At 50.5% G+C, this 13910-nt stretch overlaps 1 protein-coding gene across 7 annotated transcripts in view; it reads right to left on the reverse strand.

The window, feature by feature from the left end:
* TCF3 (transcription factor 3) overlaps positions 1-13910 on the reverse strand; it is a 181177-nt gene that overhangs the window by 34322 nt on the left and 132945 nt on the right. For all 7 annotated transcript variants that reach the window (XM_060232788.1, XM_060232787.1, XM_060232782.1 and 4 more), the window contains exons 8-11: positions 12948-13050; positions 11985-12124; positions 9798-9924; positions 3390-3448 (exon numbers count right to left, since the gene is read on the reverse strand). In XM_060232788.1, the coding sequence (XP_060088771.1) occupies positions 3390-3448; positions 9798-9924; positions 11985-12124; positions 12948-13050 (429 nt within the window). The remainder of the gene's footprint in view (positions 1-3389; positions 3449-9797; positions 9925-11984; positions 12125-12947; positions 13051-13910) is intronic.

The raw sequence follows: 13910 nt of genomic DNA on the forward strand, positions 1-13910 counted from the left end.
GAGTATTGGCTACATCAGGGGGGTGTGGCCTAATATGCAAAGGAGCTCCTGCTACCAAAAAAGCCCTGAGGAAGTGACTCACAAAAGCTCATTGACTGCCACTCCAATTTCGTTAAGCCTTTAAGGTGCTTCTGGGCTCTCGCTCTTTTCTGCTACTGTAGATAGAGATGGTAAAGATAAAGGTAGTCCGCTGTGCAAGCACCAGTCGTTTCCGACTCTGGGGTGACGTTGCTTTCACAATGTTTTCACGGCAGACTTTTTACAGGGTGGTTTGCCATTGCCTTCCCCGGCCCTCTGTGCTTTCCCCCTTTGACTGACCTCGGAAGGATGGAAGGCTGAGTCACCCTGGAGCCAGCTACCTGAATCCAGCTTCCACTGGGATCAAACTAGGGACCTGAGCAGAGGGCTCCGACTGCAGCACTGCAGCTTTACCACTCTGTGCCACAGGGCCCTGTAAGCATGGGGGGAAAGGAAAGGTCCCCTGCGCAAGCACCAGTCGTTTCCAACTCTGGGGTGATGTCGCATCACGATATTTTCACGGCAGCCTTTTTTACATGGTGGTTTGCCATTGCCTTCCCCAGTCTTCTAAACTTTCTTCCCAGCAAGCTGGGGACTCATTCGACCGAGCTCCTGCTGGGATCAAACTCAGGCCATGAGCAGTGTCCTCTCTAAGCTGAGTTAGCGTGAGCCGGCTCACAGATTTTTAGCCTCCAGCCTCACCCATTTCGGTCTTGGCTCAGGAAGGATGACCCCAGAGGACACTAATTGATGCAGGAGCTCACGACTTTAATGCCAGTCGCTCACGAAGTAGAATTTTTGCTCACAAGACTGCAGCTTACCACTCTGCACCACCAGGTGCTTCAATAGAGGTGGCAGGAGCCGGAGAATGCTGCCAGAGGGATACAAAGTTCCCTGTTGCAGATTCTGAGCTCTGGGTCCCCCTGACCGGCAGCAGCGCTCCAAAGTCTAAGGCAAAGTCTTTCCTGCACCTGAGATCCTTCACCTGGAGATGCTGGGGACCGGTACTCAAACTCTTCCCGCATTCCACGCAGATTCTCCAGTGCTGAGTCCCTCTTGAAAACACTTCTGATCGGCAGATTTTTGTTGTTGTTGTTGTTGTTCACTTGCACAGTCAAGTCTGACTCTTTGCGATCCCCTGGACCAAGCCCCGCCAGGCCCTCCCGTCTTCCACCACCCTCCGAAGTCCGCTCAAATTTGTGTTCGTTACATCAGTAACGCTGTCCAGCCATCTCCTCTTTTGCCGTCCCTTCTTCTTTTGCCTTCTGTCTTTCCCAGCATCAGGGTCTTCTCCAGGGAGTGCTCCCTTCTCATTGGGTGGCCAAAGGATTGGAGCTTCAGCTTCAGCATCTGACCTTCCAGGGAACAGTCTGGGTTGATTTCCCTGAGGACTGACTGATTGGATCTTCTTGCAGTCCAAGGGACTCTCAAGAGCCTTCTCCAGCACCACAGCTCGAAAGCATCAATTCTTCTGCACTCGGCCTTCCTTGTGGGGCTAGCAAAAGTGAACTTTGGGCTGGAGGGACAGAGTTGTCCTAACACCCACCTGAACAAAGTCTCAGGTGGTTTGGCAAAGCGAGCCTATTTCTTTTTAAGTCAAACAAACAAAATCTCACCTCAACGTGAAAAACGTTTTTGTTTTGTTTTTTAAAAGAATAGATTTTATTTGACTGAATCTAATCCGATGCAAAGGCAGCATAGGGAAAATAGATAATAAAAATATAAATCTAACACACAAGAATCCAATTTAGATCATTGGATGCATATAACGAACAATTTACAAAAACAGTACATAATATGCTAGCTATTAAGAATGAAGAAACAGCCTACAAGCCATTCTATTAGTCTAAAAGGAAATATTCCCAAAGAATTCCAAAACCAGGGTCCAAAGCAAATCATAATCTATAGCCAAATCAGTGTCATTTTTGAAGAAAGGGTTATCCATTGTCTTTCCCATTACATACTGGTCCCGTAACTTATCATACCACATTTCAATCATGAGGGTTTGTGGGGGTTTCCAATTATTAGCAATTGTCATGCGACTTATTGCCAACATTGTTGAGATTAAAGATTTGATCTTTACTCGCCAATTCATCAGGCCAGATATCAAATAAAAGAAGTTTAAAATCAACTGAAATGGTTAGATCGAATATAAGTTTTATTTGCTCTACCACTTTATTCCAAAAATTTAACACCGTTGGACATTTCCACCTCATATGATATGTTTTAGTTTTACAATTCCTCCAACAATCTGGACTTGAGACTCTAAAGGTTTAAATACCAAAGTGAATACGTTTTTAAAAATCGGAGCTGAATACCAATAACTTTTAGCCTTAATGGAAAAAATGTGAAAAAGAGTTGTAATTATTCATCATATACCGTTCCCACCCTCAATCCAGAGTACCCTCTGGAAAAAAGGAGAAATATTTAAAGCACTAATGGGATGGTTTCATGAATTTGGAGCCTACTAGTAACATATGGCTGTGAGAGTTGGACCATAAGGAAGGCTGAGCACCGAAGAACAAATGCTTTTGAGCTGTGGTGCTAGAGAAGGCTCTTGAGAGTCCCTTGGACGGCAAGGAGATCAAATCAGTCAATCCAAAGGAAATCAACCCAGACTGTTCCCTTTTGTATTGGATTAGATTCAATCAAAATCTATTATTTAAAAAACAAAACAAAAACGTTTTTTTACTTTGGGGTGAGATTTTGTTTGTTCGACTTAAAAAGAAATAGGCTCGCTTTGCCAAACCACCTGAGACTTTGTTCAGGTGGGTGTTAGGACAACTCTGTCCCTCCAGCCCAAAGTTCACTTTTGCTAGCCCCACAAGGAAGGCCGAGTGCAGAAGAAGAGATGCTTTCGAGTTGTGGTGCTGGAGAAGGCTCTTGAGAGTCCCTTGGACTGCAAGAAGATCCAATCAGTCAGTCCTCAGGGAAATCAACCCAGACTGTTCCCTGGAAGGTCAGATGCTGAAGCTGAAGCTCCAATCCTTTGGCCACCCAATGAGAAGGGAGCCCTCCCTGGAGAAGACCCTGATGCTGGGAAAGACAGAAGGGAAAAGAAGAAGGGGACGGGGCAAAGGAGGAGATGGTTAGGCAGTGTTATCGATGCAACGAGCATGAATCTCAGCGAACTTGGAAGATTGCGGAAGATCGAAGAGCCTGGCGTGATGCGGTCCGTGGAGTTGCGAAGAGTCAGACTCGAGCGTGCAACTGAACGACAGCAACATTTGGAGGAGGGAGGGGGAAAGATGCACTTCTAAGAAACCAGCACGTGCCAGAATCCCATACCTCATGGAGAGCTTTCCTTGCAAGGTCCAACAAGGGCAGGCAAGGGTCACACCCGATTCCCAGGATTCCAGGGCGCCACTTACCGAAGCCAATGCTTTCCCGAGAGCGTCCCCTGAACTCCCAGCGGTGGTTCCTCTGTTACCTGAAAGGAGAAAGCAAGAAAAAGAAAGGAAACAGAAAGGGTGTCTATAAAACGGTAAGACTGCAGGGGCTGTTTTTAAATCACCAACTGCCATCCCCGCAGGGTTCTAGGCAAAAAAGAGAAAACCTTGGTGTTAAAGGGCAAGCGACTAGTCCTTATGGAAGGCACACTTCAGGGCGTGTGGCCTATGCCTACTGAAATCACAAATGGGTGGAGACAGGGCTTTTTTTTGTAACAGGAGCTCCTTTGCATACTAGGCCACACCCCGTGATATAGCCAATCCTCCAAGAGCTTATGGGCTCTTCCTACAGGGCTTACTGCCAGCTCCAGGAGGATTGGCTCTATCAGGAGGGTGTGGCCTAATATGCAAAAGAGTTCCTGCTACAAAAAACCACACACCTCCGGGTGGAGGAATGACATTCAGTGGCCTGCGTTGTTCCTTGCCCTTCTCTGTGATTTGCAGACGCCACATCAGTTGTACATATCAAGGGAGATCAGGGCAGTTTACATTCTACACCCAGGTCTTCCCAAAGCAGGGAAAGAGAGAGAGAGAGAGAGAGAATAAACGGATATATGTGTGAGATTCTCACAATGCAATCCTAAAACCATTTTCCTGGGAGTAAGCTCCCTTGAATGTGACCATATAAGAACATATGAAGCTGCCTTCTACTGAATCAGACCGCCCCCCCCCCCCCCCCCCCGTCCATCAAAGTCAGTCTTGTCTCCTCAGACTGGCAGCGGCTCTCCAGCTGAGGTTTTTCACGCCTACTTGCCTGGACCCTTTATAGTTGGGGATGCCGGGGATTGAGCCTGGGACCTTCTGCTTACCAAGCAGATGCTCTACCACTGAGCCACCGTCCCTCCCCTAAAGGGTGACTCCGTAGTGCTGAACATATGAAGCTGCCTTCTACTGAATCAGACCCCGCTCGATCCATCAAAGTCAGTATTGTCTACTCAGACTGGCAGTGGATCTCCAGGGTCTCAAGCCGAGGTTTTTCAAGTCTGGACCCTTTTCAGCTGGAGATGCCGGGGATTGAACCTGGGATCTTTTGCTTACCAAGCAGATGCTCTGCCACTGAGCCACCATCCCTCCCCTAATATGAAGATATGAAGCTGCCTTATACTGAATCAGACCCCCCTGGGTCCACCAAAGTCAGTCTTGTCTCCTCAGACTGGCAGCGGCTCTCCAGGGTCTCAGGCTGAGGTTTTTCACACCTACTTGCCTGGACCCTTTTGAGTTGGAGATGCCGGGGATTGAACCTGGGACCTTCTGCTTACCAAGCAGATGCTCTACCATTGAGACGCTGTCAATCCATCCGTCCTTCCTTCCGAACATATAAAGCTGCCTTATACTGAACCAGACCATCTTTGGGCCATCAAAGTCAGTCTTGTCTACTCAGACTGGCAGCGGCTCTCCAGGGTCTCAAGCGGAGGTTTTCCACGCCTACTTGCCTGGACCCTTTTGAGTTGGAGATGCCGGGGACTGAACCTGGGACCTTTTGCTTACCAAGCAGATGGTCTACCACTGAGCCACCATCCGTCCATCCTTCCTTCCTTCCTTTGAACATCTGAAGCTGCCTTCTACTGAATCAGACCCCCCCTTGGTCCATCAAAGTCAGTATTGTCTACTCAGAATGGCAGTGGATCTCCGGGGTCTCCAGCTGAGGTTTTTCACGCCTACTTGCCTGGACCCTTTTTAGTTGGACATGCTGGGGATTGAACCTGGGACCTCCTGCTTATCAAGCAGATGCTCAACCACTGAGCCACTGCCCTCTCCAATAGACCTGAGCCATTTTCTGAATAGACACGCACAGGATTTCTCTTGTAGACACACCCAAAACCTGATGCTGGTATCATGTTTGTTACACAGCAACGCAGAAATCCCCTCCTCTGATTTTTACCAGGACACTCTAGCATATTTACATACAACGTCTGGCCAAAAATAAGGGCCAAAAATGAGCCTTCCACCCATCTTTTTGGGTAGCGCTTGCTGCTTATGTTTGGTGTAGTGGTTAAGTGCGCGGACTCTTATCTGAGAGAACCAAGTTTGATTTCCCCACTCCTCTACTTGCAGCTGCTGGAATGGCCTTGGGTCAGCCAGAGCTATCGCAGGAGTTGTCCTTGAAAGGGCAGCTTCTGGGAGAGCTCTCTCAGCCCTACCCACCTCACAGGGTATCTGTTGTGCAGAAGGAAGGGAAAGGAGATTGTAGGCCTCTCTGAGACTCTGTCCTTGAAAGGGAAGCTTCTGGGAGAGCTCTCTCAGCCCCACCTGCCTCACAGGGTGTCTGTTGTGGGGAAGGAAGGGAAAGGAGACTGTGGGCCACTCTGAGACTCTACTTGAAAGGACAGCTTCTGGGAGAGCTCTTTTAGCCCCTCCCACCTCACATGGTGTCTGTTGTGGGGGGTGAAGATATAGGACATTGTAAGCCACTCTGAGTCTCTGATTCAGTGGGAAGGACAGGATATAAATCTGCAATCTTCTTCTTTATTTAAAAAGAAAACACTTCTCGATTGGTATTGAGTTAATTTCAGAGAAGCGGTTTTTCTGCCAGCTTCGCAGCGGGTGCAAGAGGATTAGTGGGCGCTGGCTTTTAGCCTGGCCTTGCCAACGCAGCTCCCCGGCGTATTCCGGCCTCTGTCTGACAAAAGTTCCTCCCCCCACCACCCTCCCCTAAGCTGATCCATATTATCTCCCCTTTCTGGATCTCATTTTGCAGTGGCACATCCCAGGGACGATCAGAACGATTCTGGTCCCGGATCAGCCGTGCTAGGGTGCAGAGATGGGGCGTTTCCATCGTCGGCCCCTGCAGCCCAACACAATGCCTTTTAAACACCACATGCTACATTTAAGACGATGTTCAGGCTGCCCTGCGGAGACACCGTGGTTGGAATTCCAGCTGTGTGCATGCCACCGCCCACGGAAGGGGGTGAATCCTGTCTGTTTGGCCGTCACGAGGAAGACAGGAATTACTGTGCGCAGTTCCCCAGACAGCGGCTTAACACCCAGCGGGTCTGTTTCGGCCTGTGTATCTCTGACAGCCACTCCCATAAGGATTAACCTACATGCGTGGGGAAAGACGGGGGCGAAGCTGAATGCAGCAATCCGAAGTCACCTGAAACAGGTGGGGGAAAGAAAAAGCCCAGCATAGATATCAACGGCTGCCCTGTTGTCTGCACCACAGTGCCCGTTAGTTCCGCCCAACGGTTGCCACCTCTTCCCTTCTTGGTCCACCTCCCACTGTTTTAAACGGGACGGATGTTTAGACAACCCCGCCTTAAAAAAAATTCATGCCCTTTAAGGATTCATGCCCCATGATATTCAGGGTCAAGGGCAGCGAAACGTGCTTAATGTAAGAGCCACATAGAATCAGATGTTTGAGAGTCGCAAGGCATGAATGTCAGACGTTTGAAAGGCACAAGACGGGAAGGAAGGAAGGAAGGAAGGAAGGAAGGAAGGAAGGAAGGAAGGAAGGAAGGAAGGAAGGAAGGAAGGAAGGAAGGAAGGAAGGAAGGAAAGGTGGGAAGAAAGCAAATAGATGGGGGAGGGAGAGGTGGAAAGAAAGCAACTTTCACTTCAAATGCATCATCCAGGGGTGGCCAAACTGCGGCTCGAAAACCACGTGGCTCTTCCACATATATTTTGCGGCTCTCAAAGCCCCACTACCCCGTCACCCATTTTGGAGAAGACAACTGTCTCTTTAAATCACTTCTCCAAGCCAAGCCAGCTGGCGGCTTGGAGAATGAATTGAAAATTAAAGTTGCTTTCTTTCCACATCTTCCTCCCCAACTCTTTTCCTTCCTTCCTTCCTTCCTTCCTTCCTTCCTTCCTTCCTTCCTTCCTTCCTTCCTTCCTTCCTTCCTCTCAAACATCTGACATTCATGTTTTGTGGCTCTCAAACATCTGATGTCATTCTACGTGGCTGTTGTGTTAAGCAAGTTTGGCCCCCCTGGTTTGTCCAAACCGCTGGCTGGCTTGGCTTAGTGATTTAAAGAAAGAAGCACCTTCTCCAAGCCGGCCGATGGGGCGGTGGGGGCTTCGAGAGCCACATAATATGTGTGAAAGAACCACACGTGGCTCCCTAGTCACACGTCTAGCCACCCCTGTTCAGGGATATATGTGCATACTACAAAAAGCTGACAATCTTCACTGTCGTATTTTAAGTTTCTAGTCCATATGAATGTGAGAAGAGCTCTGCCGGATCAGATCAATAATCCACTAGATCCAGCACTAGCCCTGGCTAATCGGATGCCCTTCCCTGAAGGTGGACAAGGGGCACAGAGGACAACGCTTCCCCCTTTTGCTGCTCTGAGCATTCCGAGGTACACTGCCTCTGAATGGGGAGGTTCTACACAGTCATCGTGACCTTTCTGGGACTTCCTTTTCCAGGCATTTGTTCAATCCTCCTTTAAAAGCAACCTGGCCGCTTTTTACGGAAGTGAATCCCACAAGTTAACCATGTGCTGCGTGAAACAGTAATTAGAATCCTAGGCCCTGTCCACACAGCGTGTCGAGTCCGTGTTAAACTGACCCGGTTCTGTTCCGAATATCTTTGTTCCGGATATTATCGATCGGACTGCCATACTGCAGTTCGAATCACTCCATGGTGAAACCGTTTTGTGCAGTTCTTTTTTATTTCCACTATTATGCACACGTGTGCGCATTAGGCACATAGGTGCTCAGGCACACAGTTGACAATGTTACGTGGTTATGTGCATATCGCTCAGTAGTAAAAAAAAAAAAGGGTGACCGTAAACCGGATGTCTGAGGCTCTTTTTGCTCTGGGACAGCCTTCAGACATCCGGAAGTTGGTTAATATCGCAGCAGAACTATCCAGGCGGAGAAAACGACGAGGTGAAACCGGAGAACTGAAAAAAGCACCGCAAAGGAGCAGGTAACAAAATAATCCCGTTCCGAAGAGGGTGTTTGTGTGTGTGTGGGAGGTTACCACAAGTTAATACCGGGAGACAGATGGTCACCATTATTTCACACAGCACTTTAAATGCGGAAGGAAACAACAGCAACATCTGATTATATTGTGCGTCTGACCAGGACCCTAGAATTGGAAGGGACCCTACAGGCCATCCAGTCTGACCCCCTGCTCCATGCAGGATCAACCTAGAGTAGGGTTTCCCAAAGTTTCCCCCTCCGTGGCCCGGTTCTCTCCCTGTGGCCGGGGCAGAGGACGATCGGGGAGCGCTACAGACACCGTGTGCTGGCCGGGAGCTTTCCCCGCCCTCTCTGATGTTTCCGAACAACAGAAAGGGACGAGGGAGGGCTTCTGGCAGTCTCTGTAACGCTCTCTGAGTGCTACAGGCGCCGGCTTGGGGGGCAGGGCTGGAGCACAGAGTGGCAAGCAGCACTGAAGACCGAGAGTGGAGGGGGCGGTTGGGCTGCTCCTGGCGACCCGGAATTGAACTTCCGTGGCCTGGTACTGGGTTGCGACCCTGCAAATGGGAAACCTTGGAGCATCTCCAACAAATAATCGTCCAGCTGCGTTTTGAAGACTGCCGATGAAGGGGAAGCTCACCATCTTCCTAGGCAGTTGGCCCCACCTCTGAACTACTCTGTAAATTTCTTCACTCTAATATCCAGCCAGTACCTTTCTGCTTGTAATTTGAGCCCATCGCTCAATCTCCTTTCCCTTCCTCCCCCACAACAGACACCCTGTGAGGTGATGGGCTGAGAGAGCTCTCCCAGAAGCTGCCCTTTCAAGGACAACTCTTGCGATAGCTTTGGCTAACCCAAGGCCATCGCAGCAGGTGCAAGGCAGCATACAGCAGAGCTAGGACCTCCTGTGATTCTGATGCTATAGCCCTTTTTTAAACAGCCCAGGATTGAATTTGCCTTTTTTGCCGCAGCATTGCTGTCTGTCCTAAACTTCCTGCCTGCCAGTTTCACTGGGTGACTGTGGAGTTATGTTATGGGAGAGAGAGAAAAACAGCACTCTTCTCTCTCCCCTCTCTGACATTATGTTTTTATATGTGCACGAGGGCACCCCTCTGTCGTTTCCTGTAGCAAGTCACGCAAAACCACAGCTATGTAAAAACATGGCCCCAATTACGCGCCTCATTTCTCTTACGCCATGTAATTAACGATCTCTACAGGTTTCAGAAGAGGTCTGACACCAAAACCTTCCCTTCTCTTGTGCTCCAACCCCCCCCCCCACACACATTCTTCCCTCTCCGTCTCTCTCACACACATGGTATAAAACCCAGGTCTCAACAGTTCTTTATGCACCATCTAAGCTGCCCCAAAACCCTCACGGCCTGTAAAGAAGCACGGCTTAAAAACGAGCCTCCGTTGCAGAAAAAACACGTCTTGCCCCCTTCTCCTCCGACCAACACTCACCCATCACACTTTCCGTCCCCCCAATTGGAGGCGTGTGGCTTGACACTCCGTACTGGGTCGAGCCCGAGGAAAACCCGGAGACAGACGGCAGCCCTCCGTTCACTTCTCCTGAATGCATCTGATAGTTCTGGAAGAGGGAAGAAAAAGCAGTCGGACGGGGAGAAGCATTACGCCACCTCTAGCAGGAAAAGATTCAGAATGTTATCTGGGCTTGTCCTGACATGGAAGAAGAAGAAGACTGCAGATTTATACCCCGGCCTTCTCTCTGAATCAGAGACTCAAAGTGGCCTACAATCTCCTTTCCCTTCCTCCCCCACAACAGACACCCTGTGAGGCGAGTGGGGCTGAGAGAGCTCTCCCAGAAGCTGCTCTTTCAAGGACAGAGTCTCAGAGCGGCCTTCAATCTCCTTTCCCTTCCTCCCCCACAACAGACACCCTGTGAGGCAGGTGGGGCTGATAGGGCTCTCCCAGAAGCTGCCCTTTCAAGGACAGAGTCTCAAAGCAGCCTTCAATCTCCTTTCCCTTCCTCCCCCACAACAGACACCCTGTGAGGCAGGTGGGGCTGAAAGGGCTCTCCCAGAAGCTGCCCTTTCAAGGACAGAGTCTCAGAGGACCTACAATCTCCTTTCCCTTCCTCCCCCACAACAGACACCCTGTGAGGCAGGTGGGGCTGAGAGGGCTCTCCCAGAAGCTGCCCTTTCAAGGACAGAGTCTCAAAGCGGCCTTCAATCTCCTTTCCCTTCCTCCCCCACAACAGACACCCTGTGAGGCGAGTGGGGCTGAGAGAGCTCTCCCAGAAGCTGCTCTTTCAAGGACAGAGTCTCAGAGCGGCCTTCAATCTCCTTTCCCTTCCTCCCCCACAACAGACACCCTGTGAGGCAGGTGGGGCTGAGAGGGCTCTCCCAGAAGCTGCCCTTTCAAGGACAGAGTCTCAGAGCACCTACAATCTCCTTTTCCTTCCTCCCCCACAACAGACACCCTGTAAGGTGGGTGGGGCTGAGAGGGCTCTCCCAGAAGCTGCACCTTCAAGGACAGAGTCTCAGAGCAGCCTTCAATCTCCTTTCCCTTCCTCCCCCACAACAGACACCCTGTGAGGCAGGTGGGGCTGAGAGGGCTCTCCCAGAAGCTGCCCTTTCAAGGACAGAGTCTCAGAGCACCTACAATCTCCTTTCCCTTCCTCCCCCACAACAGACACCCTGTGAGGTGGATGGGGCTGAGAGATCTCTCCCAGAAGCTGCCCCTTAAAGGACAGAGTCTCAGAGAGGCCTACAAATGTAAAATCACAAAATTACGTGGCCTACCAAATAAAAACACAACAACAAACCCCAAACTAAACATCTTAGGCAGGATAAACCAGGGCTTTGCATGGAGATGGTCATGCAGTGGCACCACTGCGGCTGCGGCCCTGAATGCTCTGTGTGGAGGAGAACTAAAACCCAACAGTGTGCATAAACTGAATCCACATGTCTCCTGACTCAGTCCTGTGAGCGCCCCATTTGAGACCTGGAGCTGCAGAATCACATGCGACCCCCTGAACCCGTCCTGGGGGCTCAATTCAGATGGCATGAATGGTTTTGCCCAAGAAAGAATAGAATCCTAGAGTGGGAAGGGACCTCCAGGGTCATCTAGTCCAACCCCTTGCACAATGCAGGAAACTCACAAATCCCTCCCCCTAAATTCACAGGATCAGCCTTTGTGTCAGATGCCTATCTAGCCTCTATTTAAAAACCTCCAAGGAAGGAGAGCCCACCCCCTCCCGAGGAAGCCTGTTCCACTGAGGAATCGCTCTAACGGTCAGGAAGTTCTTCCTAATGTTTTATGAGCCGGAAACTCTTTTGATTAAATTTTAACCCACTGGTTCTGGCCCGACTTTCTGGGGCCACAGAAAACAATTCCACCCCATCTTCTACAAGACAGCCCTTCAAGTACTTGAAGATGGTGATCCTATCACCTCTCAGCCGCCTCCTCTCCAGGCTAAACATGCCCAGCTCCTTCAACCTTTCTCCACAGAACTTGGTCTCCAGACCCCTCACCATCTTCGTCACCCTCCTCTGGACCCGTTCCAGCTTGTCTAGATGCTTCTTAAAATGTGGTGCCCAAAACTGAACACAATACTCCTGAGGAGTCCTGAGCCCTCAGGAGCCCCCCCCCCCCCGCTCCATGGCAAAGAGTCCCCCCCTTCCTTACCATCCGTTCATGCTGGTGAAGACCGCTGAAGTTGCCAGACTGCGGGAGGGGGGACGAGGAGGCACCCAAAATGGATCCGTAATTGGACTGGCCCATGGCGCCCGAAGAACTCCACAGGTCGGTCGAATTGTGCAGTCCGTCTGCGGAACGAGAACGCCACATTTCATGCTGTCACCCCAAAATTGGACTTGGGGTCCGTTGCCCACCTCCCTGGCAGCCGTCCTTCTACACGAGGCTACCCTCGACCCTGACTCGGAAACTAGAGCTAGCGCAGAACGCTGCGGCGCAGCTGTTAATGGGGCTCCTTCGATGGGAGCACATTCGGCCAGTGGTGTAAGAGGTGCCCTGGCTGCCTACTGCGTTCTTTTGGTATTGACCTTTAAAGCCCTTTACGGTCGGGGGCCTGCCTATCTATGGGACTGCCTTTCTCTGCATGTTCCCCAGAGAGCACTGCGTTCAGGGACACAAAATCTATTGTCCATCCCCGAACCAAAGGAAGCCAAGCTATGCTCCACACGGGCCAGGGCCTTCTTGGTGACAGCACCAGAAATGCGGACTGCCCTCCTGGAGGCCATAAGGGCCCTGCGGGATCTCTCTACTTTCCGCAGGGCGTGCAAAGCTGAGCTGTTCTGACAGGCCTTGAACAGCTAAAGAGCTACAACTACTATACGATCACCGTCAGGAAAGAAGAGCCCGCCTGCACTGAAATTGTACAGCACCGTGGAATGTTTGAATTGAAATTGTATTTTATCGGCTTTAATTGCAAATAGAATTGGCAATTCGAACTGACTGTGAGCCGTCCCGAATCCGCTTGCGGAGAGGGTGGGATAGAAATCTAAGATAATCAATCAATCAATCAATCAATCTAACTGGCTGACAGACAAGCCCCATCTCCCCATCCTAATCTGTCCTCATTTTTGGCCCCTGGATGTCTTTTTTGGCCCCTTTGGCCTGGCTGCCTACCTGGCATGTAGAAGGCTCCAGGGTAAACCGTGCTGGGGGGTTTGGAAGGAGGATAGCCAGCTGGTTCCCTGCTGTAGTCATCGCCTGAGTTGGGTGGATACACCTGCAAGAGAAAGAGGCAGCCATTTTGAGAAAGAAGGCCCAGCCCAGGCCCCGCCCCCAAATCCCTGTTGCTCTTGGGCTAATAAAGCCTCAAGTGCACTCAAGAGTAAAATAAATTTTAAAAAACCCCATTCGTATTCAGCATTTCTGTCTCCATTTGGGGATCCGACAAACGAGAGCCGTCGGCCGGATCCAGAGGTCTGGTGTCTTTCAACCAGGGGCCAGACAGCAAAACTTTTGGCTAGCTTTTGCAGCCGCTGCCCTCACCCCTTCTCCTCTTCTCCTTCGGTGGGTGTCTTTCCACACTGGGCTTTGGAGGTGTTTGGAAGGCCACCTCTGAACTCAGTGCCTTCGGTGTGCAAAGCGCTTGCTCCACAGGCAGAGCCAGGCTTAGATTGTCAGGCACCCTAGGAATGGCTAACTTCTGGCCTGCCCGCCCCCCTATTGATAACATCACCGAGTCACATGGAGGCACCCAATTCGGCGCCCTAGGCAACTGCTTAGCACCGGTCTATTCTGTTCTTGGGACAAAAGCTCCCCCACTGTCTGCCGGTATCGCTTCTCCAGGAGCTTCAACTAACAAGTAACCAAAGTTCCCTCTAAGCTGCAGAGTCTTGTGAGCAAAAATTCTACTTTGTGAGCTACTGGTATGAAAGTTGTGAGCAATTAGGGTGCTCTGGGGTCATCCTTCCTGAGCTAAGACAAAAATGTGTGAGCCAGAGGCTAAAAATCTGTGAGCTAGCTCAGCCTGAGCTTAGAGGGAACAGTGCAAGTAACCTATGTCTGAAAAGGCAAATGAAGAGCCAGTTTGGTGTACATAAGAGAAGCCATGTTGGATCAGGCCAACGGCCCATCCAGTCC

Source organism: Heteronotia binoei, chromosome 2, assembly GCF_032191835.1.
Source record: "Heteronotia binoei isolate CCM8104 ecotype False Entrance Well chromosome 2, APGP_CSIRO_Hbin_v1, whole genome shotgun sequence".
Taxonomy (NCBI): domain Eukaryota; kingdom Metazoa; phylum Chordata; class Lepidosauria; order Squamata; family Gekkonidae; genus Heteronotia; species Heteronotia binoei.